General features: G+C 38.5%; 1 protein-coding gene across 1 annotated transcript; it reads right to left on the bottom strand.

Annotated features, from left to right (window-relative positions):
• Nucleotides 1–4086: 4086 nt before the first annotated feature.
• On the bottom strand, nucleotides 4087–13425 carry LOC110907237. Its single transcript, XM_022152246.2, has 11 exons — nucleotides 13247–13425; nucleotides 12040–12242; nucleotides 7984–8180; nucleotides 7349–7861; nucleotides 5962–7269; nucleotides 5553–5877; nucleotides 5223–5481; nucleotides 4906–5122; nucleotides 4465–4832; nucleotides 4242–4376; nucleotides 4087–4156 (listed from the first exon to the last, which is right to left on the bottom strand). The coding sequence occupies exons 1-11, from the start codon at nucleotides 13423–13425 to the stop codon at nucleotides 4087–4089; spliced, it is 3774 nt and encodes a 1257-aa protein (XP_022007938.1).
• Between the last annotated feature and the right edge of the window lie 1496 nt (nucleotides 13426–14921).

Below are 14921 nucleotides of genomic sequence, written 5' to 3' on the forward strand. Positions count from 1 at the left end.
ATCCGATGTTCAGCCAAAGCCCGGCAATGCACGACAAGTGCAGCAGTCCGTGCAACATGATCCCGAAAACGCACGATCGTGCCTCAGGAAGAACGGTCGTGCGAGACCGAAGACCAGTCAACTCTGCTGATGTCATGAACAGTAACTCCAATAATTCAAAAAGTGAACGGTCGTGCGATCGATGCACGACCGTGCGAGATCGAAATTATATAAAAACTTGCAGAAACATTCTGCTCGTAACTCTGGACATTTTGGGAGCGATTCTGGCGATTTTCAGGCTCCGGAGGCTTCTGCTTTCACCCGGATTCAAGCCACGTTGTGCCGATAAGCTTCGTTATCTTCCAGATTCTTAATCTTATGCTTGTTTATGGTTTGGTTTTCTAATCTTTCCAGAATTTTGTTAATCTTTCAAGCATTTAGATTAATATTTATGTATTATTGTAGCCTTTGGGCAAAAACACAACAATCCCTTGCTTGATTATAGCCATTAGTATGTTAATCTTTGTTTGTAATGACATTTGGAAGTATTTTCTATGATTATCTTTGATGATTAGTTTGCAACCTTGTTATTGATATTGATTTCTTGATTATAAGTAATTGTGTTGGATGATTGGTACTTGGTTAGTTGAGATAGTTGAAAAATGAAGCTTAATTAATCATGTATTAGTAAACTTTAAACTTGGTTAACTAGTTTAGCTTGGTTAAAATGTGGGCACCATGATACTAGAAATGGTTAGTGGTTTAATAAAATGTAATTATTGTTAATTAAGAAAGTTTGCCGTCACGTAAGGACCTTAACGGGTTAAATGGTGTTGTTATGAATTCTTGCCATGATTTGTTAGCTTAGTTAGTAGTTTAGGCCAAAATTGCTATCTTGGTGAATTTATGTGCAAGATTTGTAAAATGAACTCGGTTTTGATTTAATCTAGTTTATGCTTGTCTCGGTGGTTGCATTGTGTTTATCGGTGTCGCTTTCCTTGTTTAAGTGAGGTTAGAAAACTCCTAAACGGATGACTAACTTATTTTTAAGAGATTTTCATAGACACTTATCAATTGCACGTTAAAGAACAATTTTAGGTGGTTAAAGTGTGTTTATCGTTTTAGCTTTCCGAATGATTGTCATGTTAGGATTTCCGAAAGGGATACTAATTGTCTTAAAAATGGAAAATTGACCGAATGCTTCTAGTGCCAAAACCGACTTAGTTGACATGCTTTGGTTGTGTATTAAGCAAGGCTATTTATCTATTTTCTACTATGTTTTATAAGTATTTGTTTATGCTTACTTTAGTTTATTAAAAAATCAAACAACCTATGTTTTTACCGGTAGTTTAGTGACAAAGGTCTAGTATTATTTCTCCGCCCATTTCCTTGGATCGATACTTGGTTCTTACCGATACTTTACTACATATATGATGGGGTACACTTGCCTCTTTCGTGTGTGTTTTGATGTAAAAGTAATAATCACTTTTATAAATTTAAAACCAAATCGTGTGTAATTTCATTGTAAAAATATGTGTAGTCGCGCACACGTCAGTCACACATTGACCACCTCGTTAATAGCCCTAAGTAAGCCATAAACGATCGCAAACACCTCTCCATAAAAAGTATCAATAATGTGTCGGGTCGTCAACCCATCCCTCCTATAAGAAGTCCCTTTGGGGAAGGATTTAAGGCACCTTAGAACACATTCAGCTTGGGGGATCCATAAGTAACGAGATGGGTGAAACTGGAGTGGTCAGGATGGGGTGATTATCCAAACTAAGCTATACCGGTATGAAACAATTTAAAGTCTATACAAATTTGTTTAAGCAAGATATGTGGTTGTAGAGATGGGCATAATACCCGGTTTCAAACCCGACCCGGTAGAACCTACCTGAAACCGGTTCCAGTTCCTACCTGATGTATAGAAGAACCGATTCCGGATTCAAAAAACCCGTAGGTTCGTACCCGGTTCCACATTTTGTAAAAAAAATAGGGTCCTACCCGGAACCGGTTCGTCTATAAACACAAAGAACCGGCAGGATTTAATTGAAACCAAATACATTAATTTAAAAGTTAAACCCAAACATCACAACCAAACATTACCTACCTACCTACCTACCTACCTACCATACATTAAAACCAAACATCATACCTAAACACAAAACACATAAACACAATCAAACCAACGTCACATAAACACACTAAACCTTCCAAGAACCGGTTCCGGATGATTCGCCGCCTTCGCTTTTCTTCGTCGCAGCCTTTGTCACCGGACAATGACGGTCGGTTTGTTTTTTGAGGGTCGAGTTCGCCGTAGCCTTCATGAACTTCCCACAACCTTTACAACGTGCCATTTCATGGCTATCAGACATCAGGCACATATCAAAGTGCTTCCAAACTTGGGGGTTTCTTTTGGTTTCCAAAAGCATGACCACTTCGTCGTTGCATGCCACAACCGATTTTAGTTGTAACTTGTAGGGTGAAACCGATTTGAGTGGGACTAACTTTTGGTTGAAGGTGATGTTCTTTTAAATACTAGAAACCGATTTCAAAGTTTTAATGGCAATTAATCGATTCCAACGGATATAAAGCCGTTAGGAATCGATTCCGGCAGCTTTATTGCAGCTTTTTCTGGAAGATACCCGGAACCGGTTCCTACCCGTACCCGGTTCCAACCCTACCCGGGATCGGTTACTATCAGTTCCATTTTTCAAACTTTAAACCCAGTTAGGAACTGTACCCGATTCCTTCAAGAACCGGTTCTCCTACACTATAACAAGAACCGGGTCCGGATAAAAAAAAAACCAATATGCCCGTCTCTATGTGGTTGGTTAAATCTTTAAAAGTGGATAATGAAAAGAAAATCGAACCATGTGAACTAAAACATATATTTTTTTACTAAAACTCTCAACATGCTTTCCCTCTTCGCTTACCAACCTTCAATAATATGTTTACATTCAAACATTTTTTGATATGATCAAAACCTAACTTTTATATATGCTAAAAATCAGTGTGAAAATCCGATCATGAGTGTGGTATGCGTGCATAATTTTTCCAAAGTGTTTACTCACTCTTCTATATGCATTTCAAGTGATATCTTTTCTCTGAAACACGTTATATGCATTTCTAGTGACATCTAAATTTAAACACTTCATATGCATTTCAAGTTATATCTATTTTTTTAAACACTCTTCGTATTAGAAGTAAGAAGTGTGGAGTGAGCCAATTTGTAGTATTCTTTCCACCCCTTGTATGTACATGTGGACTGTGGCCTCAACCTTCACTAAAGAGAAAATATGACGATCTCTATCAACACTGAGTAACTGTAAAGAGCTCTGTACTTCTATTAGTCTATTAGAGCCCACGGGGCGGTTACGTTATAGCATCACGGGAATTTGCATAACGCGTGGAACTTCAAAATCCCCACCCCGACCTCATTGTATAACGCGTTAATATATAACGAAAATCCAATTTCGTTATTTTTACAATGCGTGATGTTTTTTTTTGTGAGTGTATTGTTGGTTGGGGGGAAATTGTTGGGTGTGGTGGTGAGTGATGACCACCCCCACTAAAAAAGGTTGTGAGTGACGAAAACATGGTTGATGACATGGCGGAACTTGATTGGTGCTTGTGAGTGATAGAATTCTATCACTAGTGACCACCCCCCTCCCCTTAGAGAGAACAATGGCGATCCCTACTAAGACCACGGAGAGGTTGTATATGTGACATCCATCATCTAATCATAGGGAAGATTAGTGATCTCTAACAAGATTAAGAAGTATATGTGATCTCTATTTTTCATATCATAGAAATTAAATGCTTGATTTAACATGAAAACAGTGTAACATATTTGATACCATTAAAAGTTTTTATAGAGACTGTGCATGATTGAGGCAATAAATGGATCTAAATAAGACCATATATCCACCACCATGTTGAATAACTTGAACAAACATATATATCAACTTTTTGTGACAAAATAAGTGCCAAATATTAGTAGAATCACACATTCTTCATCTGAGTGTTTTAAGAAACAAGGCACATTGATAAAATTCCAACACACCACCCTCAAATTGTTCATATTTGATTCACAAAAGGCTTCCTTTACCACCTGTTCCCCCTTCCATGAGACCTTGAATCACCATACCTGTTAGGTTTCCTTTTACCAAATCTCCTAAACACAACAAGATGAATTAACCAATTAGACTTGTGTAAGATACAAAAACTTATTAGCCATAAGCTATACTACAATAACTCACCAGTCACTTGATGCTCTTGATGATGATGAAGATGTAGGCTGGTTACTCAAGCTCAATGCAGCTAGATGCTTCGCTAATGACCAACTTTGATCCATGTCTGAGTTCATAGGCCACGTAATTGGAAGCACCAAATTTCTGTTGACAGTTGCACACAAAAAAGCAATTGGTAAAACAGTAATCTACTTCAAATCAAACGGTAACTCATAATCAAATTCAAACATACCCTTGAACGCATCTTTCCTTGCAGCGGTTCATCATATTTACAGTATAATTCCCATAAACCTTTTCCATTAACATCTTGGACAGTTCTTCAAACTTGGTGGCAGGTAAAACATCCCACACCTTCAACACTTGGACGCAAACAGAATCTTGTACTACAATATCAACTGCCCAAATCAAATGCAAGTCTTGTGTAACCTTATAGTCCTCAAGAAGCATACAACTTCCTTCTACTTTAACTTCAGAGTTTCCCACCGTTTCTAGTTCACGCCAACCACCCGAAAGTTTGAGCAGTAAAGAAACCACTTTGTCACAAATCTCATGGTCAGTGAGGCTTGCAACTGTTTTCAAGAATGTGTCACTAAACTTCACCTATAGTAAGCCAAGAAATCCACTTTAAAATGTGTTTGATATAACTTATGACACTAATATCGCGCTTTCATACCTGCCATTTGGCTTCGCTAGAAAGTAATGAATCCGTGTTGAATAATTTATCAAGTTGGCCAAGTTCAACCAAAGCACTCCAAGCAGCTTGAACCAAGTTTCTGTCTTCGCTAGCGTTGTAGAAACAGCCACGATTCTTAGCATCAACAACTAAATGCTTCCAAATAGTTCCACTATTCACCAGAGTTGATTCATTCCCCAATATCCACAAACAATATCTACACAAAAATCAAACAAGATTAATAAAAAGATTATGTGACGTGAAAGAATGATGGTGTAGAAGAAAAACAAACCAGATTAGATCGTATGATTATCTACCTGGCTCGTGTCAATGCCACATTTGTTCTCTGATGGTTTGAAAGAAAACCAACTGATCCTTTGCTATTACATCTAACTGTGGATATAATAATTACATCCTCCTCACTCCCTTGAAATCCATCAACTGACCGGACATTCACAGTGAAGTAACGCTCATAACCTGTGTACTTTGTGCCAATCTTCTCTTGTAATGCATTTACTTGAGCCTTATATGGTGATATGCAACCAACACTTACCTTTTGTTTTCTTGCAACAGCTTCTGTAGGAACATTAACAAAAATTAACTGCTATACATAGAAATGATTAAAGAAACGAATGAGGGGCGCGTACGTTTAAAAAGACTTGCAACAACATCACCAACAAGAGCCACTTCCATGACATTTTTCATGCTATGGCTCTGATCAAACTCCTCTTTAGCAGAAGTTACATTTATAAATGAGTACGATCCATACATATTTCCATCAAGAAAACGCTTCCCGTAAGTCTTGCTCTTGACATTCGCACCATCCAGTATATTTTGGTTATAAAATTCCCTATTTGGGAACTGGCTTATGGATGGATGCATTCTGTACTGAACATTTAGAAGATGCTTTTTATGACCGAGTAAAACAAGCCTCTCAAATAAGCTCCTTCCAAATTCAGCCTCCTCACAAATCTGAAAACACATTGCAATCAATTGGTTAAAACTTCGATAATAAAAACACAGAAGCAATAATACATATATAGAAAAGTTGCAAACCTTGCTTTGAACCATGGCAGGAAGTTGTCTTTCATCCCCAACAAGAATAACATGGCGTAGACCGTTAAGCTGCAAAGGTATAACAGATTCACATTCTTTTAACTGAGCAGCCTCATCGATCACAAGAAATTTCAAAGGATTTGATTCAGATGTCTTCACGTTAATGGAGCTTGATGCCGTGCAAAATATCAAACAAGCATTTACCAAACAGAATCTCCTAATTTCATAATATTCCTTTAAATCTGGAAATTGCAGTTTCTGTTGAAGGTATCTGAGTTTTGAACACGGGAATCTGAAGGCTTCTTTTAAAACCACTTTTGATGCAACTCTTTGTTTTAATGATTTACTGATACACTTAAGAGAACCAATGAGTGCAACCATTTCTTTTGCAACCTCTACTGAAATGAAAGCTGTTGGCATATGTGTGTACAAGCCTTCCATACAAGATATTAAATGATTTCCAAGAAAGTCGAACCCGTTCGTCACAAACTCCTCAAAACTCAAAAGTTCGCCATGTTTACAATTCTTTTTGTCAGACTCTTGCTTTGAAGACTGCTTAGTTTTATCTTCATTTGTTACCTTGTTATTTCTACCTTTCTTTTCATCTTTCAAAGTACTTACAATGACTGTCTTCCAATTCTTAGCTTTCAATGCTCTATTCATATGCGAGTCACTCGACTTCTCTTTTTCATATTGAAAATTGTCGTCATCATCATCTTCAACACCGCTGTCATCTTTCTCATCATCACCTTCATCAGTTATTACCTTTTCCTTCAAGTACAACCTGTACTGTTCCTCAGGATCCTCAAGAAAACGAATCATCCACTCACTGCTACCTTTCCAACCTGACAATGGAGCTAAACATGCAGCAAGAATCTTGACACGTGAATTTAAGAATATATCAGAAAGGCCTTCACATTCGTCTATCTTCATCCGTTCTTTATTCCCAAACAAAACTATGTCTCCTAAACCATAAGTATCATATACCATAGAGTCCCTCACTAAGGTCAAAACTTTTTTAGTAACTCCTAAAACCGCAATATTTGTAGGAGCACATGTTAGTGTTCTACATTTCATCCTCAGCAACATGAATAACAATGAACTGATTGTTTTTGTCTTTCCAGTTCCTGGAGGACCCCAGATTAGTTTTATGGTATTCTTGTGATCACAATATCTTAAAGCAGCACAGCTCAAAACAGCAGCCTCTTGTGAGCTATCAAGCTGAAAAGATTCGAGATATTCCTTCATCTCTAATGAAAGCAAGTCTCTAGTTTCATCAAGAGAACATTCAAAACAACTTTCTTCAACCTGTTAAAACATGTTAAATGTTATTATTTATTTTCCAAAAAAGCAACATTTGTGTAAACAAACAAAATTATATTCTTACAGATGAATCAACTCTCAGCAATGTTTCAAACATCTTCTTTTTCTCTCCTCCCGGGTAGTAAAGTGATCGCGAAATACGTTCATTTGTTGTCAAGTTTGTAAGATACACAATAAAATGTCTACCATCATTCCCAGTAATTGGTTTTGATGATAAAATTCGAAGTTTACACAATGAACTTTTCTCCTTCATGGGTTGAACCATAGCTACAAGGTAAGACATGTTTGGCCTCTGGAGATCATCAACACATTTTGGTCTTACATCAGTCAGCGCGATAAGATCTCCAACCACAGGTTCATAAGATCCTTGGCCTCTTTTATAATAGACGGTGTAAAATAGATGTTTTTCAGGTACAAAACCTTTAGCTGGCTCTACTCCAGAAATCTCTAACGTAGGAGAACGGTTGACTCCTAGGATCTTGGAACGAAGGTCTTCATGTGTCTCCTCAAAAAGTGGATAGTTGAATGAGTTTATATAGTCAGATACCGAAGAAAATGTCTTCGGAATCTCCGATACCTGATAAATGTGTACGAGATTCAAAGGTGACATAGATACGTGAAACCCAACAGGAACACAACAAGAATAATATTCAGCTAGCAGCATTGCACTTATAGATAATTCTACATTATTTTACTAACCTTGCCATTGTAGAGATTTCTGTTAAGAACATCACTAAGAGACCAAGAAAAAACCTCGGTGACCAAACTGTTTACGTTGTTTTCAGGTTCTTTCGTATCAGTATCTTCCATCATGATACATTCTTGTTTTGGCTTAGATCCGTAAGAACCCATGGAGCTAGCAATCAATACATAATAAGCAGTTAAAAGCAACTGTACTGAGAGTAATATGAGAACAAATAATATCAAAATTTTTTGCCTGTGAAGATGCACGCTTCTAGAACAGACACCAGTGAAAATGGAAAGAATGCATTATGGACAGAAAAGATATGTACCTTAGACTTCCTGCAGATGTTTATATCAAAATATGCATACAGGTGGTGAAAATGCAAAACCTTTGTTCTTGGATTCTTATTAAAGAATTGAAGAAGATGAAGGGACACGGAATCAATAGACTTGGAGTTTCCAGGAAGTCCAAATTGTATATTTCATAACACCGTTACAGTTCCCTAGAAATTCAAATGCATCATATTTGCTATGTTAGCATTAATGCTTGTTTAAAACTCTTGAAGGGTAGGTTAATAATTAATGGATTCTGTGGGTCATTACACTGTGGGATATGGGGCGGGGGTTGGGGCGTGAGTTGGCTGAAAACGTTCAAGTCACCGCCCCGGGTGGGCTTGGGTTTAGGCGTGGCCCAAGGGACGGGAGTTTAAGGCCGGGCGTGGGGCGGGTCTATCAATATGACATGGCGGGCTCTCAATGACCAAAACAAACTAGCCGTTGGGCTAGCCGTTGGCCAACGACTATGTGTAAAAAAATATATTTTTTCACTATTAAACTCACACTTCTATTCTTTTTTTTACCACATCCAACTACAATACACTCCACCTCTTCTATAATCATCTCTATTCTCATTCTACAATACGAAAAATGAATCCTCATAATCGTGGTTTTGACCTGAACAACCCGTGGGCATTCCAAGAAAATCCTAGCCCACCACCCAATCATCCAATGCCTCGTCCATTTTTAATACACTCCACTATGCCCGATATGGCGGGTTACGCATCGTATCTCTCGAATCGTGTGTATACTAACTTCCCTCACACCGACGATTCTATACCTAGCCTGTTTTCACAAACGCCCATCAACCTTTCACCAACCTCCATCAACCGAAACTCAACCCCCCATCGATTGTCCTCCCGCATCCAAACCCATCAAAAAGAGAAGTCACAAGAAAAAAACCGAGGCCGAGAAAGCACTTGAAAGCATCAAATGAAAACAACAAAGATGGGTCGTAATGAAGAACTTGCATTGGCGAGGGCTTGGCTTCAACAATCTCAACATCCAACTTTATGTATTTTAAAATATTTTGTAGCCCTTATTTTAATATTTATGGTTTTTTTATATAACTTTGTAATATATTAAATTTTGTTTTGATTAAAATAGGAAATTCTCAACATAGAAGCCATTTGTGGGAAGCGATTAGTAAAGCATTCCATGAAGAAATGGAAAGGGAGGTTTATCGTGAGAACGATAGCTTATCCTCGAAGTGGACCGAGATAAGCGAGCAACTCACGAAATTTAGTGTTTTTTTTAAATAAAACAAAGCAAAACCCAAAAAGTGGTGAAACCGAAGCCGACTTTGTGACAAATGCATTGGTTACATTCAAAACAAATGTGGGGAGCAACTTCCGTTTCATGCATTGTTGGGAGATTTGTAAGTTCCATCCCAAGTGGGCGAATATCCCCAGTGGTAGCGAAACTAACACGTCTTCCAAAAGGTCAAGGACACCCTCGTCCCAAGCCCAATCGGATGCACGAGATTACGAGTTGGAGGACTTTTTGGATGATTCGCCAAACCGGCCTGAATACGGAAGAGATGCCGCAAAAAGGTGCGCTCAAAAATCAAGATCGGGTACGACATTGCCTTCAGTTGGGAGTTCGGGCTCGCGTAGGGGAGTATACAGCGAGCAATTGGATGACATTGCAAACAAGTTAGATACATTCAACGTATTCCAACAACAAAGGTCCGAAATTCAGAAGAGCAAAGAAGCTAGGGATGCCCTGAAACAAAGATGAGATGATATGAAATTTCTAGCCCAGCCTATTGATCACCTATTAGGTGAAGAGTTGGAACTAATGTTGGAGACGAGAGAAGAGATAAAGAAAAAATATAAGCATTAGGAAATTTTTTATGTAATTTTCTTTATTTAAAAAACATTAAAAAATTTAATTTTTTTGTTTTAAAAAATATAAAATAGCCGTTTGGGCTGGCCACGCCCCAAACCCCCGCCCCACCATACCGTCTTCAATGTGGGTCAGCCCAGCAAAGCCCCCCCAAGCCACGTGTCAACCCATGCCCCAAACCCCCCGGCCCACCGTACCCCACGGTCTTAGTAAAAATAAAAAAAATGTGACAAATATATATGTGGTAAAGTTATTTATACTATATTACGTATATAGACATGGGTGTGCCTATTGGCACACTAATGTGCCTATTGGCACACCAAACCCTACTAAAATTAGGGTTTATCTACGCAGCGTATCGGTCAATACGTAGCGTATAGGGTTAACCCTATACGCTGCGTAGATAAACCATGGATCTTAGTGCCTAATAACCAATCATTGCATAGAAAACAAGGGTCATATACGCTGCGTATAGGTCTATACGCAGCGTATATAAACCATTAGATTTTTTTGGGTCATTTTGGTAGGTTTGAGAGATCATTTTTTCACAAAGTTTAAATACGCAGCGTATAGACCTATACGCAGCGTATAGACCTGTACGCAGCGTATATAAAGGTCTGAAAATGTCTTTTATACCCTTGTGTTGAGGCTATACGAAGCCAAATACAAGGATAGTTTTGTCAATTTTGTCTAATACGCTGCGTAGGGATCTATACGCAACGTATATAAAGCCCCATTTTTTTGTGTATTCCTTTTTTTTATTTATAAAAAAAGAACATTAATTGTGTGTATTTTGGGGTATTTCCATGTTTATTTATAAAAAACAATATTATTAAAAATAATACAAATATTATTAATTATAAAAATTAAAAATAATACAAATATTAGGTCCCGTATTGACCTCGTATAAGCCTATAAGTGTGATATCGTATCGTATAGGGGTGGTTTAGGTCCCGTATTGACCTCGTATAAGCCTATAAGTGAGATATCGTATCGTATAGGTGTAGTATAGGTCACGTATTGACGTCGTATAAGCCTATAAGTGTGATATCGTATCGTATAACGTAGTATAGGTCACGTATTGACCTCGTATAAGCCTATAGGTGTGATATCGTATCGTATAGCGTAGTATATATCCCGTATAGGCCTATGGCCATATACATCACCTATACGAGACTTATACTATATACTATACGATACGATGCAACACAATACGCTACTATACGATACGATATAACACCCGTATAGGTCTATAGGTGTATATATGTCCTGTATAGGCCTATAGGTGTGGTTTAGTTCCCATGTAGGTCTATAGGCATATACAAGACCTACATGGAACCTATACGAGACTTATACTATACACTATACGATACGATGCAACACGATACGATAATATACGATACGATATAACACCCGTATAGGTCTATAGGGGTATATATCTACCGTATATGCTATACGATACGATACGATAATATACACTATACGATACGATACGATACAATACGATACGACACTGTAGTATAGGTCACATCCCGTATAGGCCTATAGGTAGATACAAGACATATATGAGACTTTGCCCCTAAGGAAAATGACAAAATAACAGGATTTTATTAGCTAAATATCAGCTGATTTCATTTTTGGACCAAAATGACAATAAAAGTGAAACCACAGGGACCTAGATTTAAAAGGTTTGAGTTTTGGACTAAAGTGGCAAAAATGAGCAAACCTCAGAAACCAAAATGGCAGTTTACTCTTAATACATATATATACAATTTTTTTTTGAAAAGTGAACTTCATTAAAGCAAACCGAACCTGAAAACCGGGACTGACAACACAAACAAACTACGTATTCACATATTTACACCAATCCCCCCCAGTCTAACAAACCTTTCCTAGCCCTGTGTTTAAGCCAAAAGAAACTAAGCACCCTAACCTCACTAAAAAGATTTTCGACATTACGTCTCTTACCGTTGAATCTTATGTTGTTTCTAGCTTTCCACAATACCCAGTAGGCCGAAATAATGATACCGCGAAGGATTAAACGATCCGACGCTGATCTAGTTCCTTGTTCGTGAATCTCCAGCAAATCTCTAAACGAGAAAATGAAAAAATTCTTAATTCGGCACCAAAAACTTATTTTTTCCCAAAGACCCAAAGCGAACGGACATGAAGTGAAAATGTGATCCACCGAATCACTCCCTGCCAAACAGAAGCTGCATAAGTCATCGATCACCACCACCCCCCTCTTGGCAAGCGCATCAACTGTCGGGATTCTATACATTTCAGCTCGCCAAGCAAAAATTTTACATTTTTGCGGGATCCACCTACACCATCTCATGATAAATCGGCCACTAAAGTCTTTCTTGGAGACTAGAAACTTTTTAATAGCAGCCACCGAAAATTCCTCAGAACCGGAACCCAACCAAATCCACTTATCCGGGCTGTCAGACAAACTAACCCGAGCCAAGGCCGCCCTTAAATTAAGCCACTCAGTCCCTTACACGCCGGAGTCCGGGTCGTGCCTCCATAACCAAAGGCCTTCCCCTTTGAGACGGTCACGCACAAAACAATTTTTTACCACCTCTAAATGAAAAAAAGAGGGAAACTTATCTTTCAACAGGACGTCGAAGAGCCACGGATCCAACCAAAACAATATACTATCTCCCCTTCCCACTACCCCCTTAAACAAGTTGCGAATCGGGATATTATCGACCAATGGCTTCTTAATGACCGAAATGTTGTTGCACCAAGCACCGACAAGGGCCTTTTTTGCCGGAAGAAAATCCCAGGCTGATCCTCCAACATGCAAGGCGTTCACAACCTTAACCCATAAGTTATCGTTTTCTTTTTTAAATCTCCATCCCCATTTTGATAACAACGTCGTATTAACATCCTTAAGGCAATGAAGACCCAATCCACCCATCTCTTTGGGGGACGCAACTCTATCCCACGCAAACCAATGAAGCTTTTTCTCTTCCGCCGAACCCCCCCCCCCAAAAGAAACTTTCTAATCATCGCTTCCAAATCGTTCACTACTTTAATCGGAGCACGATAAAGAGAGAAAAAATAAGTAGGGAGACTTTCTAAAACGGACCTGATCAGAGTGACTCTTCCGCCTATGGACAGAAAGGATGCCTTCCATAGAGAAAGAGGCTTTTCGAAAATGTCATAAACCGGTCTCCAGTTGACGATCCGGTTCATGTTTGCCCCAACCGTCAAACCAAGATACTTGAACGGGAGAGATTCTGCTTTACAACCAACAAACACAGCCATCTCTTCAACCTCTTGAAAATTCATCCCAATACCAAATAAGTTAGATTTTCCAAAGTTGATTCGAAGCCCCGAACATACGTAGAAACGCCTCAAAATCCTCACAACATTAAGAATATTTTCCGTACTCCACTCTCCAAGTATAATAGCATCATCGGCATAAAAAGATGAGAGACAACGGGACCATCATTGTGAAGAGAGACGCCTTTAATTAAACCCAAGTTACTAGCCTTACTAATCATACACGACAATGCTTCCATCACAATAACAAAAAGAAACGGGGAAATGGGATCCCCTTAGCGCATACCTTTGTGACATTTAAATTCAAACGTCGGGGCACCATTAACCAAAACCGAAGCTCTAGCTGAAGAAAGCACACGTTTGATCCAAGAGCACCTGTCACACCCCGATAATTCCACATGTCACCGGTGGGCCCGGTGGGGTATCATGACGTAGTTGATATCATCATAGTCAAACATACACAGAATAGCATAGCGGAAGTCTAGGAATATAAAAATATTATTACAAACTCAATGTCTGAAAATATCAAGGTATTTATTAAAGACGAGTCCGTAATATCAAATCCACAGGAGGATCATTACAGAATGTTTAAAATGAAGCTTAGCAGACTTAATGGCATCTTTAAGGATTTGCAAGATCCTCTTTTTTGACACAGAGCAACTCCCAGCCTGTTACGAGTAGTACCTGCCACTTAGCCTTTTGAAAGTACGTCAACCGACTCATTTGAAAAGAGTTTATGAAAATTGATTTATGTGCACAAGGCACAAAACCTTTTATAACTTGGGACAATTCATAATAAAAATCTTGTATACTGAATTACATGTTTACCGTACATCTGGGGCCCAGTACAGAGACTGAGACATGATTAAACGACACACCACTTTTAAAACCCATAAAGGAGTTATCCCCAACTTGTGGGTAATCAATAAGTTATTATTGGCATCTTTTCGGTGTATGCCTACACCCTGCGCATAAGTCGTGGCCATTTACAAATGAACGAGCCAAGGATATATCCATGACACGGTCGTTAACCCCCAATGTTTAAGTCATCAACAGAACAGTATCAAAACAGGTTTTGTGGATTTACTAGCCACAATCCGGCATTTGATTGATCCACACCCGACCAAGCGGTATTAATCTACCGTATCCCAAGCCCGTATAAGGGAAAATAAGTTAAAAGTATTTACCTGAGCTAATACTTGATTCACAGCAATATAACTCAGTCGTATCCAATCTATCTAAATGCAGGTAGCTTTTACCGGGTGGCTCTAGTCTGGAGTGATGGTAATATATAACCAATTCAGAACGCTAATGGTCTTTATTTAAGTCATAGACTTAGACCGGCTAGCTTGAAGTATCTAAAGCGGTACGACACGCTAGATTAAGCGATGACCGGAATAGAATGTTATTTAGACCCGACAAGTTTGGATACTTGTATATTGTGGGTAAACTAAATACATTCCGGATTTTGAGACAAA

The sequence above is a fragment of the Helianthus annuus genome, chromosome 14, assembly GCF_002127325.2.
Source record: "Helianthus annuus cultivar XRQ/B chromosome 14, HanXRQr2.0-SUNRISE, whole genome shotgun sequence".
In the NCBI taxonomy this organism is placed as follows: domain Eukaryota; kingdom Viridiplantae; phylum Streptophyta; class Magnoliopsida; order Asterales; family Asteraceae; genus Helianthus; species Helianthus annuus.

Coding starts and splice junctions, on each gene's coding strand:
- LOC110907237 (XM_022152246.2), bottom strand. CDS start 13,425: ATGGCTGTGTTTGTTGGTTGTAAAGCAGAATCTCTCCCGTTCAAGTAT. Junction 8,181..12,039: donor TAAACACAGGGCTAGGAAAG/GTTTGTTAGACT, acceptor TATTACTCTCAG/TACAGTTGCTTTTAACTGCT. Junction 4,377..4,464: donor AAGGAAAGATGCGTTCAAGG/GTATGTTTGAAT, acceptor AACTGTCAACAG/AAATTTGGTGCTTCCAATTA.